General features: G+C 44.8%; 2 protein-coding genes across 2 annotated transcripts in view; both read right to left on the bottom strand.

Moving 5' to 3' along the window:
• LOC149351095 (DNA topoisomerase I, mitochondrial-like) overlaps nucleotides 1–25,362 on the bottom strand; it is a 47,407-nt gene extending 22,045 nt beyond the window's left edge. Inside the window, exons 1-6 of the mRNA XM_089580325.1 lie at nucleotides 25,206–25,362; nucleotides 24,657–24,699; nucleotides 16,809–17,004; nucleotides 11,920–12,241; nucleotides 5,384–5,629; nucleotides 485–585 (exon numbers count right to left, since the gene is read on the bottom strand). Coding sequence (XP_089436451.1) covers nucleotides 485–585; nucleotides 5,384–5,629; nucleotides 11,920–12,241; nucleotides 16,809–17,004; nucleotides 24,657–24,699; nucleotides 25,206–25,253 — 956 coding nt within the window. The 5' untranslated portion in view covers nucleotides 25,254–25,362. The remainder of the gene's footprint in view (nucleotides 1–484; nucleotides 586–5,383; nucleotides 5,630–11,919; nucleotides 12,242–16,808; nucleotides 17,005–24,656; nucleotides 24,700–25,205) is intronic.
• On the bottom strand, nucleotides 597–5,368 carry LOC149351096 (uncharacterized). Its single transcript, XM_089580326.1, has one exon. It carries the CDS (start codon nucleotides 3,369–3,371, stop codon nucleotides 1,317–1,319), a length of 2,055 nt encoding a protein of 684 aa, XP_089436452.1. The 5' UTR covers nucleotides 3,372–5,368; the 3' UTR covers nucleotides 597–1,316.
• Nucleotides 25,363–27,022: the final 1,660 nt, after the last annotated feature.

Genomic DNA, 27,022 nt, shown 5'->3' on the forward strand with positions numbered 1-27,022 from the left:
GCCAGTAAATACAATGTAAGCAAATGGCCACAGTTTAAAAGAGTGCCTGACAGCCAAATAGGAAAGGAAGTATAGGTGCTTTAATGTGAAATGTCCGTAACCAGCAAAACATATTATGCTCTGCCACCAAGTACATACATCCACCATCTGTGCTAATGCCTCCCTCCTCAGTTGCCTCACCTACTAAGTGGCCCAGCAGCACATTTTAAGAAATTATCACCCTTCTTCCTTTCGACTGCATCCAGCACATCAGAACACTACTTTGCATCCAGCTATGACATTCCAAATTACGTAGAGATTTATGGCATATTTTTTTTTGTTTTTTTTTTCCCCCTGACAGTCACCAAATGCTTCCCCAAGAGTGAAACCACAAACAAGTAACACCCTTTCGACAACGCAGCAAGCGATTAGATTAGTTAAAAGTACACACATAGTTTACATCATGTATGAACTCAAGCGCATACAAGCCACACAGAGTAGATACCTGACTGAGAGTGGCTCATCTTCTTCAGAGTCTGTTTCCATAGCATGCTTGCCTTTTACAGGTGAAGAGTCCGACAGCCTCTGCTGTGGCTTGCGTGCAGACTGTAGAGAAAAAAGGAAGGGTAGGTAGCTTCAGTACTAACTTTGGAGCAAGTAGAACCCAAATAGGGCTGAATGCCCCCAAAGGTTGTCCCACATAATGAAAAAGAAAAAAAAAGGCTGCACCATATTAATGAAATGCAACTCAAGGAGTATGTGCCAAGTTACATTCCCACAATATACAATTTTTTTAAGGGGGGACGTGGCATTCGGGATCAACTTTTCTATTTCTTCATGGATTCTGACAAAAATTGGCAGAGTTACTGGTAATACTTCTGTGATATCACTATAAAAATTTCAAACTGATATCTCAACAACTTTTTTATTTATAAAATTTTCCTCCTTTTCATCTTGTACCAAGCTTGAGCGACTTACAAAATAAGATAGAAGACTTGTTCAAAGTGTGTTGCATTCCAAAATGAATGGATGAGGTCGTGACATTCTTAGATTTTTTTATTTACAATGCAAAAGTTTTTAGTTTTCATATTTTATAAGCAGACTGTACAACAGCCATCTAGACTCTGAACAACTAGTCGAATCAGTAAGTCAGCATACGGTGTGCTGGAAAACCGAGAATGTCACGACCTGAACCATTTCTCAAGGAATGCAGCAAAAAAAACCGCATCAAAATAGCCTTAGCGGTCACGAAGAAATCAGCGGAACAATCAGAGCAGGTGACAAAAAAAACAGTTTTGAGAAAATGGCTTCCAAAGTTTCACCTTTAACTTCACTCATCAAAAGGCACCGGGGTTATAGTCTTTTGTGTCCTTTGCAACACGGGTCTTTTTGGATGCCTTGCCTCGAGACTGAAGTTGTTTTGCTGCCTTTCTTTTCCGCAAGACATCCTTTTCAGCTGCTCTGCGAAGGGCATGTTGGCCAGTTTGAAGCCCAAGTGTCGCACAGTACTCTGTGTAAGCACGGCGGGTCCCTGAATTGTATTTGCAAACTGCCTCGTTGACAGCAGTCTCTGTTGCAATCAGAGATGCATTTTTATCTTTTGGCAGCAGCGACCAAATCACCGAATGTAGGCTTTCAGCAGCATTTTGTGTTTTTTTCCCGAGACATCGGCCGAGGAGCTGGGCATCAGAAAGCCGCTGATAAATAGGCAGCAATGCATCTGCCACATGCCTTGCAAGCTGGTACTTGTGGGAGGGCGGAGGTTTGCCCTCTGCTTCTGCAACCTGGTGTCGGCACCAACTTTGCGGTCCTTGGGGGCAAAGTTCATGGTGTGGGTCCTCATTGGTGGATGTAATATGGTGAAACGTTGCCATCACAGCTTTCTGCATCTCCTCAACGTTGTCATTATCGTGCAGGGCCTTGCCATAGTAATTTGTCAACTTCTTAATTAAATCTTGAGTGAGGCCACCTTTTCCACCAATAGGCCGACCTTTTTTACTTTTTGTGACAAGAGCACGCAGGGCTGTACCCATCCTCTTCTTTACGTGATTCACACGGTCTTCCTTTGTGAAGGGAAAAAAACCGTATGTCTCATCTTCGCAGAGTGCCAAGAACGTTCTGCTGTCCCCATCACAAACAATGTTTGTGTATCGCAAGCCATGCTTTTGAAATGACCTTCTGAATAGGAGCAAGGCAGCCTCAACTTCCATTCTGCCAGATTTAACATCTGTGTTTTTTTGGCAGATGTGGGATGCTTTCCACTCATGAAAACCATCATCTTCTTCTTTGGAGCCCACCGTGCATCCATGGCACCGATTAGAAAGTACGACACAGTCGAGCACCAGTCCTGTGTAGAACTCGATGACAGTGCCAACACCTATGTGAGAAGTGTGGCCACGTGTCAACCATGTCCCATCATAGACAACTGTGATATTATTGTTAAAGGCAGGGTCCATTTCGCTGTAAACAGTGCGCACAGCTGCCGCAGCATCAGAAAAAATATTGGCAGCAGCTGCCTCACTGGCCGGTCGGAATTCAGATTTAAGATGTTTCTGAAATGTCTTGTGGTGCAACCCTCTATGGGAGACATTCATTATTGACCAGAAATCGTTCAAAGCTGTTGCCCCTTTTCCAATGCTTTTTATAGCTTGTATTGCCCTCAAGTTAACATCAAAAATTCTACGGCCTTCTTTCCGCGGTGATGACCACTCTTTTGCAATACGGCCGCAGAAAGTACACGTCAGCTCCAATTGTGCTGCCAATCCAAACCTTGATCCCAGTTGAACTGAAAGTCCTGGTTGAGAGCAATGCTGGCACTTGGAATTCCCGAGAAGCGCATTTAGGGCCGTGACGTGAACAACCACAAACTCATCTGTTTGCTCTGTACTAGCAGGCCCCTCACTGTCACCTGTCAGTTCCATTTTTCGCGCGGTCGCGGGCACGGAACTCAGCCTCGCTCGCACTTTCGCGGCGGCTTCCTCCGATGCTTGTGGCGACACAAAACGCGGTTCCAGGTGCGCCTGAATGGTGCGCCCGGTGCTCGTGGACGGCGTGGCGTCGTCGCATGAAGTGCCGAGAGAACCCGCGACAAGCGCGGTGCCTTGGTCACTCGATGCTTCCGGCGATGCACAGCGCGGCGCGGAAAGTTCGGAAGTGCTCCCCGTGCTCGCACACGATGATTCGTCCGCACGTGAAGTGCTCGGCAGCGGCTCTTGAACGGCGTCACCAACACTCGTAGCCGCGCACAAAGTACTCGCCTGCGCGCCCGTAACTTCGTCAGTGTGCTGCACATCAGAAGTACGTGAAGCAGACGACTTCTTCACCATCGGTGATTTTCGCTTACGGGTGCCATAGGCACGCGCCGTCTTGTACTCCAGAGGGCGCCGACCCATGATCGCCAGTGGAAGCCGTTTCCGGAACTATGCTCCGCGCGTACTGACGAACATGGCGGCCACGTAACCCGTGTTGTAAACTATGCTCAGCGCAAGAGGCAGACACGGCGAGATGATAATCTCTGCGCAAATGACGAACCCCACGGACAGGGCGAGCGGCGGAGTCGCGGAGTCGAGAGGCGCACGGAGCCACCACGGAGCAGACGACGCGCCCGCCGAGAAGACCAATTGCGCAGCGCGCTGCTGTCACGTGGCGCGCGCCGCCAATCGGAAATTATCTCACGACCTTGGAGCTTTTGCTTTTTATGCGTTTGTTTCCGCTCGGAGGAGACCGCCGAAGCGCGCAATTTGAAGCCGGAGGAACGCGCGTTCCGTAGAGACCAAGATGGCCGCGCTACGTTGGGCGGTTGCCGAGAGATCGCGGCTTGAAAAACGCCGTTTTTTCGGGAATTGGAAGAAATTTTTCGCCACCTCTGATCATCAAAACAATGATTTGGTGTACTTCTTGATGGTTTTCGACAATGAAAATTTGTAATTAGACAAAATAGGACTTGTAAAAGCAGAAAATATATATTTCAAAAAATCGCTTTTTTGACCATTTTCCGCGAGTTGAAAGCCGCGTCCCCCCTTAAACTGGTGCTCACTTAATATAAGACACCTGGTATATTCTGAATGATACATGACCATGATGTGGTGGACATCCTTTGGGTCAAATTCACAATGTTTGTGAATGCAAGTGACTATGGCTGCTAGTGATGGTAACACCGTGTCTGTTTTGTGGTGGGCTTGAGGATGGTCTCTACCTGCTAAAAAAAAAACTGCCTATCAGAGGGTTCAACATGTGGGAGAGCTCTCTGTAAGCTTTAGAATAGGTTTCAACAACCACTGACCACATGTGACAGACATTTTTAGAATATGTTGAGGAAAAAGAGCTAAAAATGTGCCAGATTACACGTGGAATGCAAGGCAACCTGCTAGCACCCTTTTTTCGTTTTTGAACTGTGAGACTGAACCTACCAAAGCAACACACGAGCTGTATGGAGTTCAAGTCACAACAAAAAAGAAAAAGAACCTAGAAAATGAACATGAAACCAAGAAAGCAAACTCTTACGCAACATCAATGGCAAAAAAATACAAGATACAGCTAAAATCAATAAGCAGCATTTATTTGTATGGAGAATACCAGTTCTCAGAGGAGTTGGAAGCACTGAATAAACACTGCTACCGCCTTTTCAGACACCGAACGCCCACACACAAAAACATTAATACTTACAAATAAATAGCACACACATAAATGAATCCCCTCTGGAAACAAAAAAGAACCTCTGAGTGCTTTTTTCACAAGGTAAAAAACAATGACGCTTTCTACAAAACTCAACCACCAACTTTTGCTATCCATGGACTGTGGAAATTCCCATCCGGTTCTTTCACCAAGCTGAAGAAAAGGCGCATACTTCCAAACGTCTTCCAAGTGATCACCTTTTAGAATTAACACCAAGACCAGTCCTAACTGACAGCTCAGGCTATGCTTGCCAGGAATTACTCCTGTACATATTGAACTGCATACAATGGCACCACAAGAAGCATGGTAATTGTGTACAGTTCAATGAGTGAGAAAGTTTAAAGCCACCAAGTGCCATAACGTGTGAATACCAAGCTCATTATTATCTACTCTGTGAATTACACACCACAAACAATGAAATGTACGGGTAAACCTACACAGTAAAGGGAAAGTCATCAACTGTCGAAATAATGTCAATGTATTTTCCTCAGAATTTTCAAATCTGAGCAGAAAGTTAATTTCCACCTCCACATGAGAGAGAGAAAAAAACAAATGAAGTGACCAAGTGCAAAACAATGAATGAGCCAAAAGAACATCACATCAACTCAGCACTAGTAGGCAGCAGAAAAGGTCACTGGCTTAATGCGTTAACACATAGAAGACCCCACTGAATATGCAAAACCACACTGGAAGTGCAAGTAAAACTGAAGATGCCAAGAGGGATACATACCAGGGGAACGTCATCATCACTGAGCACCTCGCCCTTGATCTCACTGATGTCAACAGTTTCAGTCTCCAATGTCATCCGTGGAGCAGGAGGATGGGGTGGCGATGACAATTCCACTTTCACTTTTGCTGGAGGCGGGGACAGGCCTTCTTGGCTTGGCTTCTTTGCAGCACCCACTTCCTGCTTTATCTTCACCGGAGATGAGCTATCTCGATGCTTCTCGGATGAGCTCTTATGCTTCTCACGATCCTGAAATTAAAGGGACACTAAGGTAAAATATCAAACTAGACAAGATGGATAGATGATTCCTTGAGAACACTACACTACAGGATCTTTTTCTATGCAGAAAGGTGGCTGCGTTACTGAAAAGCCACAAAGGAAAGTCCCGAAACCCTTTCAGAATCAAAGCACCTGCGAAAATCGAACTGCCGTGACATCATTTCTATGATGTCTTTGCAATCAGACCAATCAGAGGCCGCTTTCAAAGACCAGAAATGCGCCCAGAATCCGAAAGTCAACATATAATTGGCCACGGCAGCAGTGCAGGTTGCCTCTGCGCCTCCCCCTCACATTATTTCAATGGGGACTCATTACTGCATTGTGTGCGTCTTATGTCCCATTCCAAGCTCTGTGGGTGTGAAAGAAACTGTCAAGTTACCGAGGGCAGCCGCAGACTGCAGAACTAACTGCTGATCATGCTCATGCATATATGCATCGGCGACGATAACGTGACTGTGTGGCCTTTGATGCATTGTGTGCTGCCATGAAGTGAACTTCGAAGGACCCTCAAAAGCATGCAAGCAGTCACTAACACATTGAACACCACATCTGAGTGAAAAACTGCACATGCATTTCTCATCAACTGATACACAATGCTGTCGATTATGGCGCTTGTCGACCAACTATGCAGAAAGTATGATCGTAGACAACCCTTGTGATCGACTTTGCTGTGGTCATTGCAATTTCTACGTTCATGAATTTCTTCCCGCGGGTTTTAGGTGAAAACGAAGCAGGGTGCGTAGTCTGCTTCCTGCTGGCTATAGCTTTCAGCAGGGGATGCACACACAATCTCGATGAACACGCATCAGCGAGTTGAACGTCTTCCTTGTGGAAAACCCTGCCTCGCGTGCTGGTGCCTCACACATTATATACACGATGAACCGCTTTTCTTTCATGAGCCAAATGCGAGGTGATGGTGCGTACATGAGGCACCTCTAAAATACTTTCCAGCACATCTAAAAGCCCACTCGCCTTTGCGCTGTGCAAAAAATTGAGAAGACCACGAGCGCATATAGTGCTTTACACATTGATGAGGTGCATGCATGCATGTTTCTGCACGAGCATGCATTAAAGGTACAGTAATAAACACTTTGCCATTTCATAACGCCCACCACCTGAACAAAGCTGATTTGATGGCTGAAGTGAGAACGAAACTCCTTCTCCCGCCACGTAGCATGCACACACGGCGTGAATGCCATTGAGAGCTTGCGGTTCTGGAATTGCTTACAATGGCTACACGCTGCCAGAGTGCACAGAATGCAAGGCGAAAGCTTCAGCTGCTCGTGTTTGCAACTAACTTTTTTCTCCATCGTCTGGTTTGTGTTGTTATAATTACAAGACCCTTCACACAGTCGGCTTTGCTTGCTGTGTTGCTTTCCTCATATTTCGATGGTAACTGACAGCGAAATAGCATTCGTTCATGAATACGTAACTAATCGTGCTGCCGCCGCATGAATCTTCTAGTGGCGGCGCCAGTGTACCTCACTTTTACACGATTTTCTGGCTTATAATGACATATCTGCTATCAGGCGAGCCTCCTCTATCAGCCTAGCCTGACTGCGTGTCCCCTTAAAGGCTACAAAGTGTGCTCATTCTTCTAGCCTCAATGCTTTTATGAAAGCAATACACCAGTGAAGACAAACTAAAGCTGTGCTGTTTTCAGCCCCATGGAAACTATAGGGGAGAGTCAAAAATACAGTTAAAAATCATCATCAGCATCATCATAAGCCTGACTGCACCCACTGCAAGACAAAGGCCTCTCCAGCAAACTTCCTAATCACATTCGCCCACCTAACCTTCTCCGCCCTCTGCTACGCATGCCTTCTCTTGGAATCCACTCAGTTACCCTTAAGGAACAGCAGTTTTCTTGTCTTAACATTACGTGCCCTGCCCAAGCCCATTTCCTCTTGATTTCATCTAGGATGTTAAACTAGGAATGGAACCTGCATTCGATCCCTGACCCACTGCCCCGTTCCTGTCTCTTAACATTACACCAATCAATTTTCACCCCATAGCTCCCTGCGCTGTCCTTTGCTTGAAATAAACCCTTTTCGTTGGTCTCCCATGTTTCTGTCCGGGGAGCACCGGTGATATCCAGCTGTTACAGTGAAAGCTCGTTAATTCGAAACTCGATAATTCGAATTTTCGGATAATTCGAACTACACTACTTGGTCCGGCCAAGCTCCATAGAGATCTGTGTATAAAAAAGCCCATTAATTTGAAAGCGAGTCGGTTCCGCTACGGATAATTTGAACTACGCGCCGCCGCATCTGGGTGCTTGGCACACAGCACGTGGCCAAAAAAAAAAGCACCTCCTCCGCATAGTTAGAGGCTGTGTACGTCCTAAACGAGGACAGACGATGGAACTAGATAAAACCTTGGAAGAGTGGGTAAATCCTAACTAAATGGCGCCATCACCGGCGCGGCCATGGAGGGTAGGGAGGGGTTGGCGGCCGCGGTGGCGGCTGCCTACCCTATTTTCCGCGCAACCTCCGGAACTCGCAACTAAATACTCATTAATTCAAGCCCTGTTAATTCGAAAATACGGATAAGTACTATCAGCGCGGTCCTAGCCAAAGCCCATGAAGGCTATGACTTAGGACGGGCGCTACAAATTACGTGCGAAAAACTTTTTTTTTTCCTTTGGGAGTGTCGTCCATGCTTCCACCCATCGGTCGCCAACGGAAGCACGTGCTGAGCCGCGGCAGTAGACGGCGTCCGCCCCAATCACCCATGGCACGATAAGGGGAACCTACTGACAACCAGGCTTGCACAACCGAACAAGCGCTGGCACTCTGCCAAAGTTCGCTTCCCCCTTGCTAGAGCTAATGTCAAAAGTAAACACACCGTGATGTATCGCTGCGTAGCATCTTGGCATGCTGCCAAGAAATGCGTTGTGGATCGTGACGGTGCGAAACGGGGAAGGGAGGGGGGGGGGGGGGGGGGAGCGTTAACAACTGACGCTTTTTTTTTTCAAATTCTTAGGCAAAAATCGGGGGTGGGTGAGTTCACTATGCGAGTGGGTTCGTTAGGCGAGTAAATACTGTACATATACCATAATGAAAATGGTCCTTGTCAGTTTTTTAGCGGCCATTCGATAATTCGAACATCGGATAATTCGAACTTTTTTCCCGGTCCCGTGAAGTTCGAATTAACGAGCTTTTACTGTATATACTTTTCTCTTGAGGGATATTAGTAAACTGCCATTTATGATCTGAGAGAGCCTGCCTAATGCACTCCACCCCGTTCTTTTCTGCTAGCTGATGTATTTCGCTTTCGTGATCCAGATCTGTGGTCACCACCTGCCCTAAGTAGACATTTTCCCTTATTGCTTCGAGCACCTCGCTACCAAATGTAAACAGCCATTTCCTTCCGAGTCTGTTAAACACTACTTTTGTTTTCGGCATATTAATTTTTAGACCCACAGTACTGCTCTGCCCGTCCACGTTATTGATCATGCTTTGCAATTCATCACCTGAGTGACTCAGCAAGGCAATGTCATCAGCGCATCGCAGATTAATAAGGTATTCTCCATGAACTCATATCCCCAGCTGTTCCCAATCCAGGCTTCTGAATACCTCCTGTAAACAGGCGGTGAATAGCATTGGCGAGAAGTGCCTCCCTGCCTGACACCTTTTCTTACTGGAATTTTACTGCTGACTTTGTGGAGGACTATGGTGGCTCTGCAGCTATTCCAGATATCTTCCAGTATTTTTACATAAGGCTCTTCTATACCCTGATTCTGCAATGACTGCATGACAGCTGAAGTTTTGACTGAGCCAGATCTCATAAGGAACATAGGGGTGTGCAAATACAAATGTGAAGAAAAAATGGTCTTGAACATATAAGGGGGAACACTGGTCTTTGAGACCAAAAAATGATCAAAAAACGATTTTCAAAAAATGACATTTGTGGAATTTACAGCTATCATTTTCCAACTGTACCACTTTTTTCCTTTAAGAAATCATCATTTTGACCATAATATTATATTCAGATCATCGTGTGGGCTGAATTTATGCAGGCGCTGACAATTTAATAGCATGAAAAATTTGGACATCTGGCTATCTTAGTATGCCGATATCTAAACATCTAGGACAGATAGAGATGTTGTATTAGTTGCTAAGGGAAGCTGAAGGCACAGTGTGTGCAATAATCGAAGCAGATTTGTTCAATCACACATCAAAAATTTAAAATTTTGCAAAGTTTACCGATGCACTACATTCACACCTTGAACACTGATATTCCAAGTGCTGTAAAATTACTAATGAGGGTAAAACGGAAAAACTGCTTTGATCATTGCACTCTTTACTCACCATACTATGCAGCCGTGGATTACAAATGATTTTTTATTGAGCAGTTTTTTTTGCACCGAGGTACTAATGAACGACTAATTAAAATTAATTATCTTGGGAACCAACTAATTTATGAGAAAGATAATTGCATTGTTGAAATCAGTATAAAAAACTGAGCAAGATAGTACAGTTTCATTAGGATTGGGCTAAAAAGGAAAATAGGCATGCAAAATTCAGCAAGAGGGCTTTCCTGCATACCAAAATTCATAAAAAATTGGCTGTAGCTTAGCTAAGGTTAAGCCTGGATATCTCGAAGCGAAAAGCTGCGGCGATGGTCGTGGCTTAGCTTAAGGTTATATACTTACGGTTACACTTAGGGTATAGCTTTCTGGCTTTTCCGAAACGTAATGTCTTAGCTATACAAAGTTTGTACGGAGGTAGAGGAGGAGACGCGCCTGTAGTGAATATGGTGGTGTCTTAGAAGGTTGCTTTAGAGACATGTACTGTGGTGTGCATTCCTTTTGCGTGTACACCAAGATATGAGAGACAGGCATTTGCTTTCCTTAAAAGCAATTTTCATTTCATTTCATTTTCCTTGAGGCCCTTACGGCGCGGTTCGGGTATCCACCAAGATGAGAGAGACAGGAGTCGTTCCTTTCCTTAAAACCAATTTTATTTTCATTTTCCTTCCCTTACGGCACGGTTCGGGTGTCCAAAGAGATATGAGAGTTTCCTGGCGCACTGTTTGTCTTTCATTTATTTTTTAATTAGTGATATTTTATTTCTGTCATGTCTTTTTTTATTTTTGTTTGTGTCAGCGGCGGCGGCCACCTGCGCCATGCGTGAAGTCATTCGATTTCGCGCATGCGCAGAAGTGGCAAATCTGGGCTCCGGCTCACGCTAAGCACGATGTTGACTAGCCTAGTGAAGCTTTTCGCTTCAAAATGAGATGGCAGAGCTTTCTTTATGGGTTTTATGAGGGCTTAAATGTCCCAAAGCGACTCGGCTATGAGGGACGCTGCAGTGAAGGACTCCAGAAAGTTCAACCACCTGGGGTTCTTTAGCGTGCACCGGCATCGCACAGTACACAGGCCTCAAGAATTTCGCCTCCATCGAAATTCAACCGCCACAGCCGGGTCAGCAGCCGAGCGCCATAACCACCAAGCAACCGCGGCGGCTGTAGAGCTTTCTTTAGACAGGTTGTGAAGGCATCAGGACAAGTTCACTGGATGTGGGTGTTAAGTATGAAGCACATTACGAAAGAATCAAACAGGAAACAGCACGCTTTCCTGCTGCGGCCGTTCGAAGCTGGTGGTCGCCCATCATGTTATCATGTGTAACATGCAGGAAAGCCCACTAGCAAAATTTCACGTGAGGTACAAGCACAGCAGCCTCTGAATGTGATCAGTTCAAGCAATAAACAACAGAGAAGGTGAAGACAATGTCTTTGAACTGTTTGAATAATTTGCCCAGATATTACTGTTTTGGCACATTCCGATTTATGGAAGTCGGCGCACCATTCGATCGCTGGTGAACATTCGGGAAATTTTGAATATTTGACAACTCTCGAATACAAACTTCTCCAACTGAATATGGACCGAATGACACACATATTTGATTCTTCTTCAAAACTTGCACACCCCTAGTTAAAATCCAACAGGAGTGCAAAACACTAAGCACTTCACTGCAACACATACGTGCAACAAACCAATGCATCTGATTGGGAAACAAAAATTCTGCACTTGTGTCACGTCCGGCAGCTGGTAATGGCTGCAATTTTTTCAGCTTTGGTCAAAAAAAGAAAGTTTTCTGCAGGTTAGTTAAGATTCCGACAGCGGTGTTTCACACTAATCATTTTCACTAGGTACAAACACTTGGGGCAAGCTTTGTACATAATGCAAAATTTTCTTCAAGGGTTAGACTTTAGAAAAATGTAATGAACAAATTAAGCAATTAAGAATTGCTTACCTTATCCTTATGCTTGTCTTTATCCTTGTGCTCTTTGTGCTTATCCTTGTGCCTGTCCTTGTCCTTGTCTTTGCTGCTGCTCTCCTTGTGCTTGGATTCTGAAGATGGTCTGCTCTCCTTGCCAGAAGAGGACTCCTTCTTGACCTCTGAACTCTTGTGGGCAGAGGAGGAGGAAGAAGAAAGCCCATCCTTTGGCTTGGATGAAGAGGAAGATGATGACTTGTGCTCCTTGCTGCTGCTGCTGCTGGAATGTCCTTTTGAGGATGACGAATGATGGCCCTCCTTATGCTTTGAAGACGACGCAGAAGAACTGCCGGTGGCCCTGCAGGCAATAGAGCATCATTACAGCTAGGCTGTGAAGGAAGTACATATCACAGCACTGCAAAGAAATATGCAAACTTTATTAGTTGCAAGCTGGAAGTTTTTTGCATACCACAATCTTTTAATTCGCTGCATAGTCTTTCTAGTGCAAGTATAATTGACAATATACACGGTCTGTTCTGAAAGTAGTAGGACTCATTTTTTTAAACAAAATTTATTCAAGAGAATAGTACAAACGATTACAATTTTTCAAGGTAGCACCCTTCCGCACCTACACGCTGCTGCCAATGAGTTTCACAGTTTTCGTACGCCTCCAGGAACGCCTGGACCGGAGTGCTGTTTAACTCCCTCGTCACGGCCTGTTAAACCACCTCTACCGATCCATGATGTTTCCCCTTGAGCGTCGATTTTATTCTCGGGAATAGAAAAAAGTCTGGCGGGGCCAAGTCGGGGCTGTAGGGGGGCTGAGGCAGCGTTGCCGCCTTGTGCTGGGCAAAAATTCGGGGTCCTCATTCACATGATGAAGAAGATCCTACCGGTTGGCCTTTTCCTCCTCTGACAACACTCCCGGCACCAACTTCGCGCACGCTTTCCTCATGGATAAGTTTTCTGTCACGATCTCAAAAACTTAGGTTTGAGGAATGCTCAAGTCATCAGCAATCATTCTAATACTCATTCTACGATCACTGTTAAGTAAATGTTTCACTCGCTACACATTTTCGTTGGTCTTGCTGGCCGAAGGTCGTTTGGAGCAGTCGTCTTCCTCCACTCTTTCCTTACCTTCTCGGAACAGCTTGTGCCACTCAAAAAACACCTGATCTGCCCATGGAAGCGTCACCGTAGGCCTCCTTAATCATTTTGTGAGTCTCTTTGCCCGTTTTACCAAGATTTACTCAAAATTTGATCGCATATCGCTGATCCAGTAAACGCTCTATGATTCTGCGTGACGAGACGTTTCGACAGGGGTTCACAGTACAAGCGACCTCCTCTCTTCAACGGCCGAGAGCCGACTGCCGATTTTCCCCAGCATTCCCAATATCCCCCTTCAACGATCCTGCACGCGCAGACCACCTCTCGTCCGCCCGTTCGCCCAGGAAAAAGCAGTCCTACTACTTTCAGAACAGACCCTGTACGTGACCGCAAAAAAAAAATGCGCACGTGTGTGGGGGAAGAACAGAATAACGGCCTACAACAGAAGCAGTTGCATGTAGAGTTTTACATGTAGTGGCATTTCTGTCCCTGGCACAAAAACAGAATGACACCGAGTTCACAGCTTTTGCCTTCAATGCGATGTAAAGGTCGGCAGAAGCCAATGCTGCACGCTTGCAAGGGGTACAAGGCCTAAAATATTGTACCAAATGTGCTCTTTGATGTATGCAATATGAGTACTGCTACTATGCTCCCCGTCCACGCATGCTCAAGAATGGCATACCTGGTGGAAGGATTCACTCAACCGGTGCTTAGTAGCACCCTGCCACTGGCATAGTAAGCAAACTGCACGCAACCCAATGGTCCCGCACACTACTCCACTTGGTGCTCTTTACAGGAGGCCAAGTGCAAGCTATAATTCAAAATGGCTAATCTGCACCAGTAACTTCATGCAACTAGTCAAATTTCACTAAACAAGTTGTTTAAAAATTTCAGAACCTCTTTTAACCTGTAATTTAAATCATTATTTAATACCAGTTAACTGATAATCGAATGTTGCCTCTGTACAAACAACCTCAGCTAACCGTGGCAGCTAACTCTGCATATGGATCATTCCATGCCAAACGCACCAATCTTTGCGCTCGACCCTCTTTTGATTTTTTTTTTCAAAAACTTTCTGGCTTTTTATTGAACTGTCAAAAGCGATTTCCGTTAATATCTAGCGGCAAAAAAATTATCCCGTTATGTGACAGCCCTCTGAATTTTTTCAGACTAGCGCAAAAATAGGTCTCCTTAAAAAATTCATGATAAAATGTTTACTTCCTTTTTGCCCTTCAAATTTTTTGTCAACAATGTGTATGAGTTGTATTTTTTACCATGTGTCGAGACATTGCAGGCACAAGGTTTTTATGTTCTTGTAGTTTGTCTTTTTAGCTCAAAACGCTCCATTTTGTAACTTTTTTTATTAAGCCCACGCAACATTCGTGAGCAATATAAAACTCTTCCCTGGCTCGCCATAACTTGCACTACATGGAAAAAATGTTTACACTAAAATTAAACTGAATAACATTCAGAAAAAAAAAAAGGCCACAGTTGCAAAGAAGTGCATTGTGCTGCGTATTCAGACGAAAGTATTATACTGAGGTGCTCACTATTTTCGTCCCACCACCCAAGAATTCAGCAAAATCCAATTTGAGCACAAGCACAAGCGCAGTTCTTATTTTAAAGTTGGGAATGTGTCCATTTTATTAAGGTACCAAGCAAGAACGACGGAAGACATAGCTACAGTAAATTTATATTTTTTTCTGGTAAAATGTACACAAATACTCGACTCACACAATAAATGTTCGGGAGGATGTTATTTCGCATAATGTTATTCTTCGCATTATATCTTTCATTCTATTTACTGATGCCACTTTGGAATCAAACCTGCGGATGAAGCTGACTAAGAAGCATTTTAGTTCCAACGCCTTCACTAGAACAAGACACCTTAAAGGGACCCTGAAATGATTTAAATGAGCATATTCTAGTGTAACAGGTCAGCAGAGGAGGTCTTTATGGGTATTCAAGTCAAATTTGAAAGCTCTGTGTGAACCCTATAATGAAGACCTTCTCTGCTGATCAGCTGCACTAGAATATGCCCATCTAAATCATTTCAGGGTCCCTTTAATGTGCTGGATACATCTGTGTTAAGAAAAATGCCTTACTCTATATTTTTGCGGAAGCAACGCTACGCTAGATGTGAGCGATTTCGCGGAGCCCCCAAGAGCCCCAACTGCGCATGAGCGAGTGACGTCAGAGCAGCGTGGAGCCGCCGCCGACTCCTCCACTGCGCGGCTGACTCAGAGGTGCCATCGCCGCTGCGCCAGCAGTGCATTCTCCAGGAGAAGTGACGTCACACTGCGCACAGCTGCGGTGCTTGGGCCACCACCGACGACTCCGCTATGCGGGTGACTCAGAGGTGCCACCGCCGCTGTGATTGCCGTACCATTGCTTCCGCAATTCGACTCGGGATGGCCATTGGTCAAACCACCGCCAATTTTTTCTAATAAGGAGTGCAGACATTACAGAACTCAGGGGCCCGGCGAAATTCCTAGCGTCCACTACAGAGCTTAGTGGAAAGCACTAAAAGCAGAGGGACGTGGAGGCAAGACTGCGGACTCCCCAGGCTTTCGCTTTTGTGGATGCCCCCTCGAGTCATTGATTCCATCCTCGCACCACGCAGAGCACGACTTTAGCACGCGAGAAGTGTGATGCCGGCTTCACTCAAAGCAGAAGTGCAATGCCTGAGCACGTGAGGGCACAGAAAGAGAGCAGTCTGAACAGCTCCAGGGTTGTGTCCTGCAGTGAAGTGACAATACGGGACAACCATGAATGGAGCTGCGGAACTCAAATTCAAAAATGTTTCTCTCGACTAAAACAAAAAAGACCTATATAAACATTGCTGAGCAAAACTATAATAAAACCAGCTATTAGAGAAATAGCATAACATTTTTGCAGTAAGCACCTCAGTATAACTTTGGCATCTCATTTTTTTTTAACGTTACTCAGTTTAATTTTAGTGTAAACATTTTTTCCATGTAGTACAGGTTATGGCGAGCCAGTGAAAAGTTTTATATTCCACACGAATGTTGCGTGGACTTTTTAAAAAAAATTCCAAAATGGAGCGTATTGAGCTAAATAAACAAACCACAAAAACATGAAAACTTTGTGCAGGCAATGTCTTGACAAATGATAAAAAAATACAACTCGTATACATTGTCCGCAAAAAATTTGGTGGGAATAAGAAGTAAATTTTTTTAAAGAGACCTATTTTTGCATTAGTATGGAAAATTTTTGAATTTTCCATACTGCCACATGACAGGAAAATTTTTTTGCTGCTAGATGCTAATGGAAATTGATTTTGATGGTTCAATAACAAGCCACAAATTTTCTGAATGAAATCGAAGAGGTGCGTTGTGCTGTGTTGGGTTTAATGGCGCATAAGCGGCTAAGGCTATCATGCGCCAAGAACAAGGTAAATCGAAGAGGGTTGACCACAAACATTGGTGCATTTGGCATGGAGTGACCCATATGTTTTTACGCAAATTCAAAAATACAACTACAGGCGCCCCAGCTTCAAAAAGCCAGTGCTATACCACTGCCCAGCTGCAAAGGTAGAATGGACAAGGCAGAAAGCTGCTCACGCCTACCAGCATCCATTAAAACAATGCAGAGGAGACCAGAACTTGCCTAAGTGCAAAAACATAAGGCTCGCTGTTTTTTGATAAAACAGGATGCATAGAATATATTTTTCAGCTTCTTCACTAGTTGCTGCCCTACTTAATACAGTGTGTTCCGTTTATGCAACACAACACTTGGACAAGACAACTGCAGGTCACTTTCGGTGATGATGCTTATATGGGGAAGAGGCTGCTTACCCAGTGGAAGATTTGTCCTTGTGCTTATCCTTATGTTTGTCCTTGTGTCTGTGGTGGTCATCCCTGTGTTCTTTGCTGCTTTTGTGGTGCTTGCTGCTGCTGTGGTTATGCTTGTCAGAAGATGATGACTTGTGGTGGCTGCTACTGCTGCTAGTGGTGTTGTTGACCACCACACCATTCACGCCATTTGTCAAACCTGCAGACCACAAGTTGGTAGATATCGCACCTTGAAAAAGAATTTATCCTTTCAGGACTAATATGAGCAATTCAGGCAAAGCCAGCAATGGCCACAACCTATACCATAACTCGGTCAACAAACTCGGTTGGCAAACACCGCCCCAAAATCAGGCTAGCACAAGCCATACCTGCTGTTACATAACACTCACGCCACTGAGTGTGTAAGCGTTGAACACAGCACCATTCAAGACTTAATAATGGGGGCAAGGTCTCCGGTACCTTTCAATATTGCATTCTGCAAGTTTATGTGCTCAACACAGAAAGAGAGGAAGTTCTGCACTATGACCCTGATTATGTCGACTTCCACAGAAACATTAAATATTAATCAAGTAAGCCTGCCCAGCCATTTGTGGCATGGCATCTGCGACTGCACGAGAAAATTTTTCTTTCCTTTTTTTTCACTAAGTCAGTTATGCTGGCTACATTTCAAATCTGGACAGGATGGCAGGGCCATGTCCATAAAAAAAGAACGGGTTTTTCCAAAGCAAGAAATAAATGCAGATGTCACAAAGTTCCACGGCACGCCAAAGAAGGGTAGTTCAGTGCTGCCTTATCATTTTTCTCTTGCACAGTTGAATGTTTAACTACAGGACACTGTAGCTGAGTTTCCGCTGTGAAAGACCTTCAGAACATAAGGAATTAATTGAGCATATACAGGGTGTTTCACCTAAAAATTTACACAATTTTTAAAAATAGGCTTTCCGAGTTAGAAGAGTGCTTTTTTCGGCGCACCATTGTCAGCGATGTAGTACATCAGAATACAGCGAAGACGTGCTAACTAGCAGGCTGGTTAACGAATACTGAATAGTTTACTTTTTAACTATAACTGTTAGGCGCCTTAATAAATGAGAGGCTACACGTGTAGCCCACTGCAAGTTATCACTTTTTAGAACTAAAATACAGTTAGCCATGGTGCTGTGGCCCAACAAATTTTGGCTACTTCGACATGCTATGTGCACTGGAGAGGTTGCTTTACCTTCAAGCTTCTCGAAAGCGCATGTATTTTGGCGCAATGTAGCCAAAATTTGTTGAGCCACAGCGCTGAGGGTAACCGCATTTTCAAAATTCTAGAAACTGATATGAATATTGCTTACCATGGGCTACACGCCTCGCAATAATTTAAAAGCCTAACAGTAATAGTTAAAAAGTTAACTATTCAATATTAGTTAACCAGCCTGCTAGTTAGCACGTCTTAGCTGTATTCTGATGTACAGAGACGATGGAAAGAAATGCGAACAAAGCAGAGCCTAGGTGCTCCGCCATTAGCATTTCTTTTCATCACGCTTTTATTTCAGTGGTCGCAAAAAGACGCTAGAGTCGCCCATGATACATTCCAGGACAACTCTAATGTCTTTTTCTTATCACCCAGGTAAAATCGCAATAAAGAGAAATTTGAACAGCAGAGCGGTAGGTGCCGCATTGTTCGCGCTTCTTTTAAATCGCGATATTACTACACCACTGACAATGCAAGGCCAAAGAAAGCGCTCCTCAAACTCAAAAAGCGGTTTGGTTTGGTTTATGGGGTTTAACGTCCCAAAGCGACTAAGGCTATGAGAGACGCCGTAGTGGAGGGCTCCGGAAATTTCGACCACCTGGGGTTCTTTAACGTGCACTGACATCACACAGTACACAAGCCTCTAGAATTTCTCCTCCAAAGAAATTCTAGCCGCCGCCAGGATCAAACCAGCGTCTTTTGGGTCAGCAGCCGAGCACCATAACCGCTGAGCCACCGCGGCGGCTTCAAACTCAAAAAAAAAAAAAAAGCCTATTTTTAAAAACATTATGAGTCTTAACTGAAGCACCCTGTATGTGCTCAACGTATATGGCTATGATTTTAAATGCGTGCTTTCATCTGTGATTTCCTAAAATTTCTGAGCTATTCATGTATTTCTGCAGTTGGTGTAAATAAATACAAAAGTTTTCACACTTTTTCTCAATACTAGAACTTATGCATGAGCAAGCATTCATGCACATTAAGAGACATGCCTCAAATAGCATGACTGCTGCATATGCTGCGTTACTTCTATATTCTACAGTAAAACACTCCACATAACCGACAATCCTTATAGGCCAGATTTTTTTCACCTCGGACGCAGGCTGCAGGCATGCTCCTACTCTTGATGCTAGGCACCATCTGTCGGCATGCGCAGCCAGGTGGACTGCAGGTCACGCGGTCAGCGCTCATAGAATGCATGCTTGTGTGGGCACGTACTTCATTTCTGCCACTGATGCACTCTACCATCTAAAGTTTGTAGGTGTGTGTTGTGCACAGTTATCATACTCCTCCTGTATTATTACTCACTGACATGATATTCGAGGATAGCACACCAGGCAGGCTACAAACTGGAAACCGGCATATACAAGCAGATTTCTGTACTGGTGTGTCGTTTGTTGCAAACTTCTAAGTGCGCAGCCATCTATGATAAATATGTGTCTTTCTTTCACGTGTTGAAAATTTCATAGACCAGAATGCAGATTTTTTATTTGATTAGATGATACAGCGATATGTATGAGGTACAAACCGGATCGGCAAGCTGCGGATTGAAAGTTGTCCAGGCGAAAGCATGCTTTCGATCACCAGTGGTTCGTCTTCGACAGTCATGTACTGAGTTAGCTATTGCTGGCATTAAACACATTTCGTGGATGGGAATGTAAGCATGACTACAATCAATTTAAATTGCTATTTCCATATGTCAGTCGGCAGTCAACACGCCAAAGAGCTGAATCTTTGTGCTGTTGGTATCTGCCCGAGTAACAGCTCCATACACTCGACTTCATTACTGTCTATGGTGCCTAGACGGTTATGTGACGCTGTCACACACGACGAGAGCTTGCAAATCTCTTCTGGCTGAAGAGGTCGTGTAAGCTGGTTTCATGCTAATATTTAACCAAGATTTCATAAAATGAGCAGAACTGTTGTTATGCGCCAGATAGTATCCTTTAGCTGCACTTTTCTTGTTTCATGCTAATATTTATTCAAGATTTGATAAAATGAGCAAAACTGTGTTGTTATGTGCCAGATAGCATCCTTTAGCTGCATTTTTCTTTGGTATGTGCAAAAATGTATGCTATGTATTTAAAAACTGCATGTCTCAACTGACATGCAGGCGCAATAGTTTGACAAGCAGCACTAGATTGTCTAAGCATAAACCGAAAGGATCCTAAAGAAGAGGTGTTTAAATAAAGCGCGAAAAAAATTGTTTTCTGTTAGCTCTGCGATTGAGCTGAGCTCACAACGATAATTTCTTGAAGTGACTGGCACACCATCACGCAGGTGACAACACAGCCCTATTTGTGGTGCAGGGAGGATCAAGAGCACATTGGGATTCGAATTGCATACGAGGCATACACCTAATACACGAGGCATACACGAGCGCGTGCTAAACACCAGCACGATTAATATAAATGCCGAACTAAATGTCACGACTAACAACGATTTTATCTCTATGACAGTTCAAAACTTGCTGCATGCAACGCAACCGCACTGTGCAGGTATGCTCGGCAATATTTTCCAACACCCGAAGGGCAGTAAATTGCGGCTATCAGGTAGGCCCGGCCGCGCAGCTACCGCAGTCCCCAAAGGAACGCCTACACCACAGCACACCAGTTGGCAGAAAATGGCCGCGTTCGGGAATGGCTCTAGATTCTGGTCTATAGGGAGTATTCACCGACGTCACAACAGACACCACTTTGTTGTCTGTCGAGCCCTGCAAAAGGCCACCGGTGTGCCTAATGGGATAAGCCTCCTCCTCTGGACTGTGCTACTGAAGTTATGCGCAATACTCCATCTCACAAGCTGTTTGCAACCCTGTGAAGGCTACAGCAATCTCAGCCAATCAGAACACTGTGCGCTACAAAACATATTCCTCCGTCCATTTACCCCGTGACTGGTGGCTCCATCTCTGGGTAGAAAAAGACCACTAGTCTCCAATTGCTGTGTGCACGAGACCGCTGAATCGGCAAGTGCCATGTTTAAAAATGCAGCACAACACTTATCAGCAGGACTCCACAGTGCTGCATTCAGACAGTCTTTGTCTGCTAATTTAAGCAGTGAAAGGAACGCTCGCTGTACTTGCGGACAGTCACAACACTACAGAAATATCTGAGGGAATATTTGTTCTCTTCCTTGGCCCTAATTGGATGAGAGAGCTCTATCTTCCACAGCACTGCAAACAGCTTGGGAGATGAAGTACAGACAAAATTGCACCTGCGACATCACATGAATACCCCCTATACATCTGAACACTATCACGTATTCATCAGCTCCGTTGCTTCTAGCTCAGCTTCCTATTATATTCTTATAACCAAGGTATTGGAAAGCATCTCTTCGTATCATTGAAGCTTCAACACTGAGAGGCCAAAATTCATGCTTACAGGTTAGGCTGGCAATTTGGATATGCCTGCACATCAGTTCACAGCATGCCAACGTGCATGTCAGTCATCATCTCAACAAGGCACTGGTCCACTCCTCATCAATTAACATCTTCTGCTTATCTCAGGCAGCATACACGCACCCTCGTTCCCCCATGTATGCAACCCCCTCCAATATAACTTTGGTACAGGTCCACAGCAAGCAGCTGCAGGTTGGAGTGGCCCCTGCCATGATGGTTTGACCACAGTGGCACAGTCAGACATCACTTTGCACCTCACTAGTGTAGTTCCCACTGTGCTGCAACACTTGCCTCTGAGACTGCCGTGTGGCACATACTGTGGACATGTCCTGCAACGTCAGCAGTCCACAAGGAGCACTCTCTCCCACCCCACTTGTAGCTGGCAGCCAGGTGCCTACACTCACCATTTATCCATTTATTTGTGCCGAAATGGATTGCATGCTTCCCTGTAATCCTTTCTAAAAACCTCGCCTTGTTGTTTTAATTCTCCCCCTCCTATTTTCTCGCCATTAATTTACATTGCTTTTTTAACTACCTTCTATGCCATACGGCGTACTGTACAAAGAGAAAAAAATTGTGGAACTCCATGCAACGTATGCAGCACGCATACCATTATGGCTGTTGTGGCAAGCATTAGCCGAGTACAGCAAAGCATAGACATAAGTAGTATCCACTTAAAACCAAAGGAATTAAAACCTGAACCAAACCAAATGTGTGCAGCCATAGTTGCATTAATCCTTGGCAGTGAATCACAAAGACTCAATTCCCAAATGGTATGTTCTTTTACATGAGTTAGGAAGATCTGAGTATGTACAACTAAGTATATACAAGAGTAAAGAGACCCATGATAGTGAACTGAAGTCTGGAAGGTTTAGGCTTGGTTTATGAGGGTTTAACATCTCAAAGCAACTCAGGCTATGAGAGACGCCATAGTGAAGGGCTCCGGAAATTTCGACCATGTGGGGTTCTCTATCGTACAATGTCATCGCACATTACACGGGCCTCTAGAATTTAGCCTCCATCGAAATTCGACCACCGCGGCCGGGATCGACCCTGCGTATTCGGGTCAACAGCCGAGCGCCATAACCGCTGAGCCATCACAGCAGCTGGATTCTCACCAACAAGGTTCTACAAGATTCCATGTGATGAAAGGTTGAAGCATCGTTTTCACGCTTTCAAGGAGCACATCCCGGTGCTCACATCAGAACACTCATAGGTATATCCCCAAAATTAGAAATATCAGGAATAAGAAACCCGCAATTACACCAAGGCAAGCAGAACACTTCAAAGTTCACTGTCAAATCGCTCTTCTGCCTAAAGTCACACAGCCACACTGACAAGCAGCTTTGACAACCACTGGTTCAGCAGTTGAAGTGAAAAACGGCAAAAGCACAAAAGTTCTTGAAAGTGGTAAAGTGCAATATCGCCACCCCACTATTCATAAAAATGTAATTGGTCATAAAATAATGCAACCTAGCCACTATACACAAATGCTGCAGTACACTTTACTTTGTGCATGTTGTGCTGCCAAAATTTCAAGATGATGGCAGCATGTGAAAGCCAGAACTTCTAGCAAACCACAGCAAACAAATCGCCATGCACCAGGAAGAGTACAATGCCCCTGCTGGCAACAAAACCCTTGAAAGGTCCACGGAATGCAGACTGTTTTGAAACCAAACTGTGCAAACGAATAAACAGCACTCAATATGCAAAAAATCTGCACTAAATTTCATCTTCATTAAAACATAAATGATCAAAACTGTGTAAAAAGCTAAGCAGTAATCATAACAAAGTCCGCACTACATGTTGTACACACTCACATCACCTCTATGATCAAGCACAGGATTCTGGACATGTCATTGGTATACAATTAACTATATTTGATACGAGACTTACCAGTCTTGCCTGAGTGGTATTATCACATAAACTATAATGTACTTTAATACATGCCGAAACTATAACCATTGTATGTAGATTTGGAAACATCTGGGTTGCTCCTATGTAGACATATGCACCTATCTTTCTACCACCTGGAATATGCACCTTGATTTCATGGAAGACATCACCACTCATTAAGAAATAAACTGTATACCCAACTTTTAATTTCCTGTTTTTATGGCATGCATATAGTGCTACTATTTCAAAAAATGACACCAAGATTCCACCCGTAGCACACAGCCAAAACAGGATGTAAATAGACTGTTTAATGAATAATGGGTATCAATGAATGATTACCAGAGATCACTGCCATGGTTTGCCAGCTAATGCGCTTCAGCGAACCTCGTCCTCGACACGCTGAACACAACTGTCCGTTAAATAAGCCTTTCTCGGATACGTGGCCAGACAATTTAAGAATATTTTGTGATACACAGGTCCTGTTTTGTCACAGTCGGAGAGACCACACCAACTCTGCTGCAGAAGTTCCCCGGTCAACGTGCCCGCGACTGAGTTGGAACAAGTCTCATAACGGCATCGTTAATTTGCTCACCCTTTACAGTTAGGCCGAGCAATCACACGAGCTCATCGAACACTGTGGCTTCTAAGAAGCCGCGAAAAGTTTAAAGAAGCGACAAAGAAAACCGGCTGGCTACTGCGCTGCGACACATCCTTTCCCATGCGGTCGACCTCGGTCACGGCGCAGCGCGTCCACGGCAAGCACCGGCCTGCACGGCAAGAGATCCGGCGCTAGATCCCAATTGACGCGAGCAGCCCCTAGCTGAACTTCCTGAATGAGCTCCCATTTATGTGCGTCGACGCTTCGTGCACAACATACGCAACGACCAGATCGCGTCGTGCACCGGTGAAAGGGAATGCTGAGTCGAAGTCAAGACGCACTATCCCGCAGCTCACAGAATGATACAGCTAATAAATGTACGGCGACTTTAAACCCCTTACCGCAGTACACATCAATATATATTTTCCCAAGGTAATCGTGGCACTCGGAAACTTTATTCCTCCGATATTCAAATCACAGCGAAACGGTAAAAATTTTGCGACGCACACCGGACAAGACGCGCATCAAGCATTTCCTGGTTTAACGAGGCAGAGCACGATTTTTTTTTTTTTTCCATTTTCACTATGTCGTACCCCTCGATATTAGGACTCGGAGAGTACAGGCGCCTTCGAGATCTGCTTCAGGCAGCGCAATGAACCCGATACTGCCGTAAGCAACACGAGGCGTCTGTCGAGGCCAAAGCTCTCCCCCTAAATCAGACCGTACCGTGAGAGACGCTGCCGCAGTCCCCGTGGCTTCCGCTTGGTGACTGAGGGGAAAAAAAAAAAAAAAGGCGAAATGAACACGATTAATTTCACACCTGCAACAGACATTGAGCCACAGCCAGCAGCAAGAACACAGGTTGAATCAGACCCATTCTGCATGGCTGCCGCAACATAGGACTTAGATCAAAAAGCTCACCGAGACAAAAGCGCCGGTCGTTACACCGCTTCACGTTCCTAATTAGAACGCTGCTTTTCATAAACGCTAAGCAAACCCAAATATCGAAAATCACACCACTAATCCTTCGCACAAATTTCGGCCGGCCTTAAGGGCTGTGGGGCGATCGGCTAAACGCCAACACCAAGCTCTAAGCGAGCCCTACTACCACCACTGGTTCTGGACTTAGAAAAATTCGTCGCCATTGCGACTTAGAAAATGCGGCTGCTTGCACGTCGATAACCTCATCAGGCTGCAAGCCGCGAAATAGGCTAAACACCTTAGAAGTAGGGACTTCTGAATCTACATCTAGGCCTACAATAAGAATTTACTTACTTTGAGGCCTGTCGGCGAGCTGCTTTCGGCAGAATTCATCTCTAACATCTCCGTCCACTGGGCACGACTTCAACTATGGCGACAAAGACCCCACAGCTATGCGCCGAAGACTAAGTCCAACATCCGTAACTCTACGCATGCGCTGTCACCTGACCACGAGTGCCAGCGCCCCCCTTTAACAGCATGCCTAGAGCGTGAGCGCGTGAGCCGTGCACGCGCCAGACGCGCAACCGTTTCCTCTTATGTTCCTCCTTTCCACTAGCATCGGTCGCTAATGCCTCTTGCGGCGTTCGCTTGAAGCTCGTTGAAAACACCGCGGCTTGCATGGCGGCCGGTCTCGAGGAAACGCGCGGTCGACTACGGCACCTCTTTCTCTCTTCCTTAATTCTCCCTTCTGTTACGGCGCGGTTCAGGTGTCATGGAGGAAGAAAAAAACTAGGAGGGAGCATGACGTCACAATCTTGAAGCCTAGTCATAAAAAATATAGTGGAAAGCATCATGGGAAAAAGGCCCTCACGTGACAAGGCAGAGGTAGCTCTTAGCCGGATTTCGGTTTCGGTTTCGCTCTATCGCTCTACGAGCAACTGCATGACCCATAGAGTTTCTTACTACTACCTAGAGGGAAAGCTGGCGGCGCTGCACTTCAGCCAACATGGACGCTCAAAGCATCATGGGGCGGTGAGCTACTTGTTGCGGCACAGTCGTAGTTTTTCGGGAACACAGAGTGGCAGTACTAAGGCGTTTCATTCCGAAAACGTAGTGAACGTAGTTCGTGTGTGCGCAGACGACTTTCGCGCGAACGCAGTGTGCAAAAGCCATAGTAGTGAAGACGCGACGACACACGACGCCAATAAAAGGTTTTACTCTTCCGAAATGCCATTAAAAAACCTCTTAAAGTATCTAACCAACAACATTTTTTTTGAAAATATATTTACTTTTAAAAGTGCGCCTGTTAATTACGAAATATTAGTTTTTTTAGTGTTCATCACTTGGCCAATAGGAAAGCTAGTCATGTCTTATTTTAGGCAAACTTTGCACTTAAATGCTTTTCTGCTCGTTTGTTGCAATCATTAGACAAGATATTGAATGTTAGGACGTTTGTAGCTATCAAACAGCTTTATTTTTTTATTATTTTTTGGCCAAAAGTTACAGTTCCGCAACAAGTAGCTCACCGCCCCATGATGCTTTGAGCGCCCATGGTGGCTGAGGTGGTCACGTGGGGTCTCCATGCAAACTCCCATAGACGGCTTGCCAGCTTTCCCTCTAGGCAGTGATGCCAACCCTAGGTATTTATCCCTAGATCTAGGGGTTTTTTCTTTGCTTCAGGGATCTAGCGTCTTTTTGTGAAATCTAGGGATTTTGAGAAGCCGTAGAATTGCTACTCTAAGTGGCTTAATGGCAGGTGTAGCTGATTATTTTGCGCTTGGAAGAGAAAAAAGTATGAAAAATGCTATTTACTACTCCTTTATTTTTAGTATTCTGCCGAGCCGAGAGAGGGCGGAAGCAGTTCTGCAACGCGAAATTATCGACTGCTGCACAGGGAGGAAAACGAAACCATGTCAATTTCAAACTGTTTAACGTGTGTGCCATCTCTGGCGCTTCGAGTGACTGCTCCTCTACAAAAGTCGAAGTTGAATTTTGACTTGTTGTGCCTGGATCAACGCGCTACGTTTACGCTCACCGCTTACCTTTACCAAAAAGTGCCACAATTGTTCGCATTCTCCATGTATGCTAGACCACTTGATTTAAACGTGCTGTTCAACCAAAAAACACATTCAAAGTTGTATGGAATCACTTTCTGATTTTTTAATTACCAA

The sequence above is a fragment of the Amblyomma mixtum genome, chromosome 3 (genome assembly GCF_055824585.1).
Source record: "Amblyomma mixtum isolate Tamu chromosome 3, ASM5582458v1, whole genome shotgun sequence".
NCBI lineage: Eukaryota > Metazoa > Arthropoda > Arachnida > Ixodida > Ixodidae > Amblyomma > Amblyomma mixtum.

Coding starts and splice junctions, on each gene's coding strand:
- LOC149351096 (XM_089580326.1), bottom strand. CDS start 3,371: ATGGGTCGGCGCCCTCTGGAGTACAAGACGGCGCGTGCCTATGGCACC.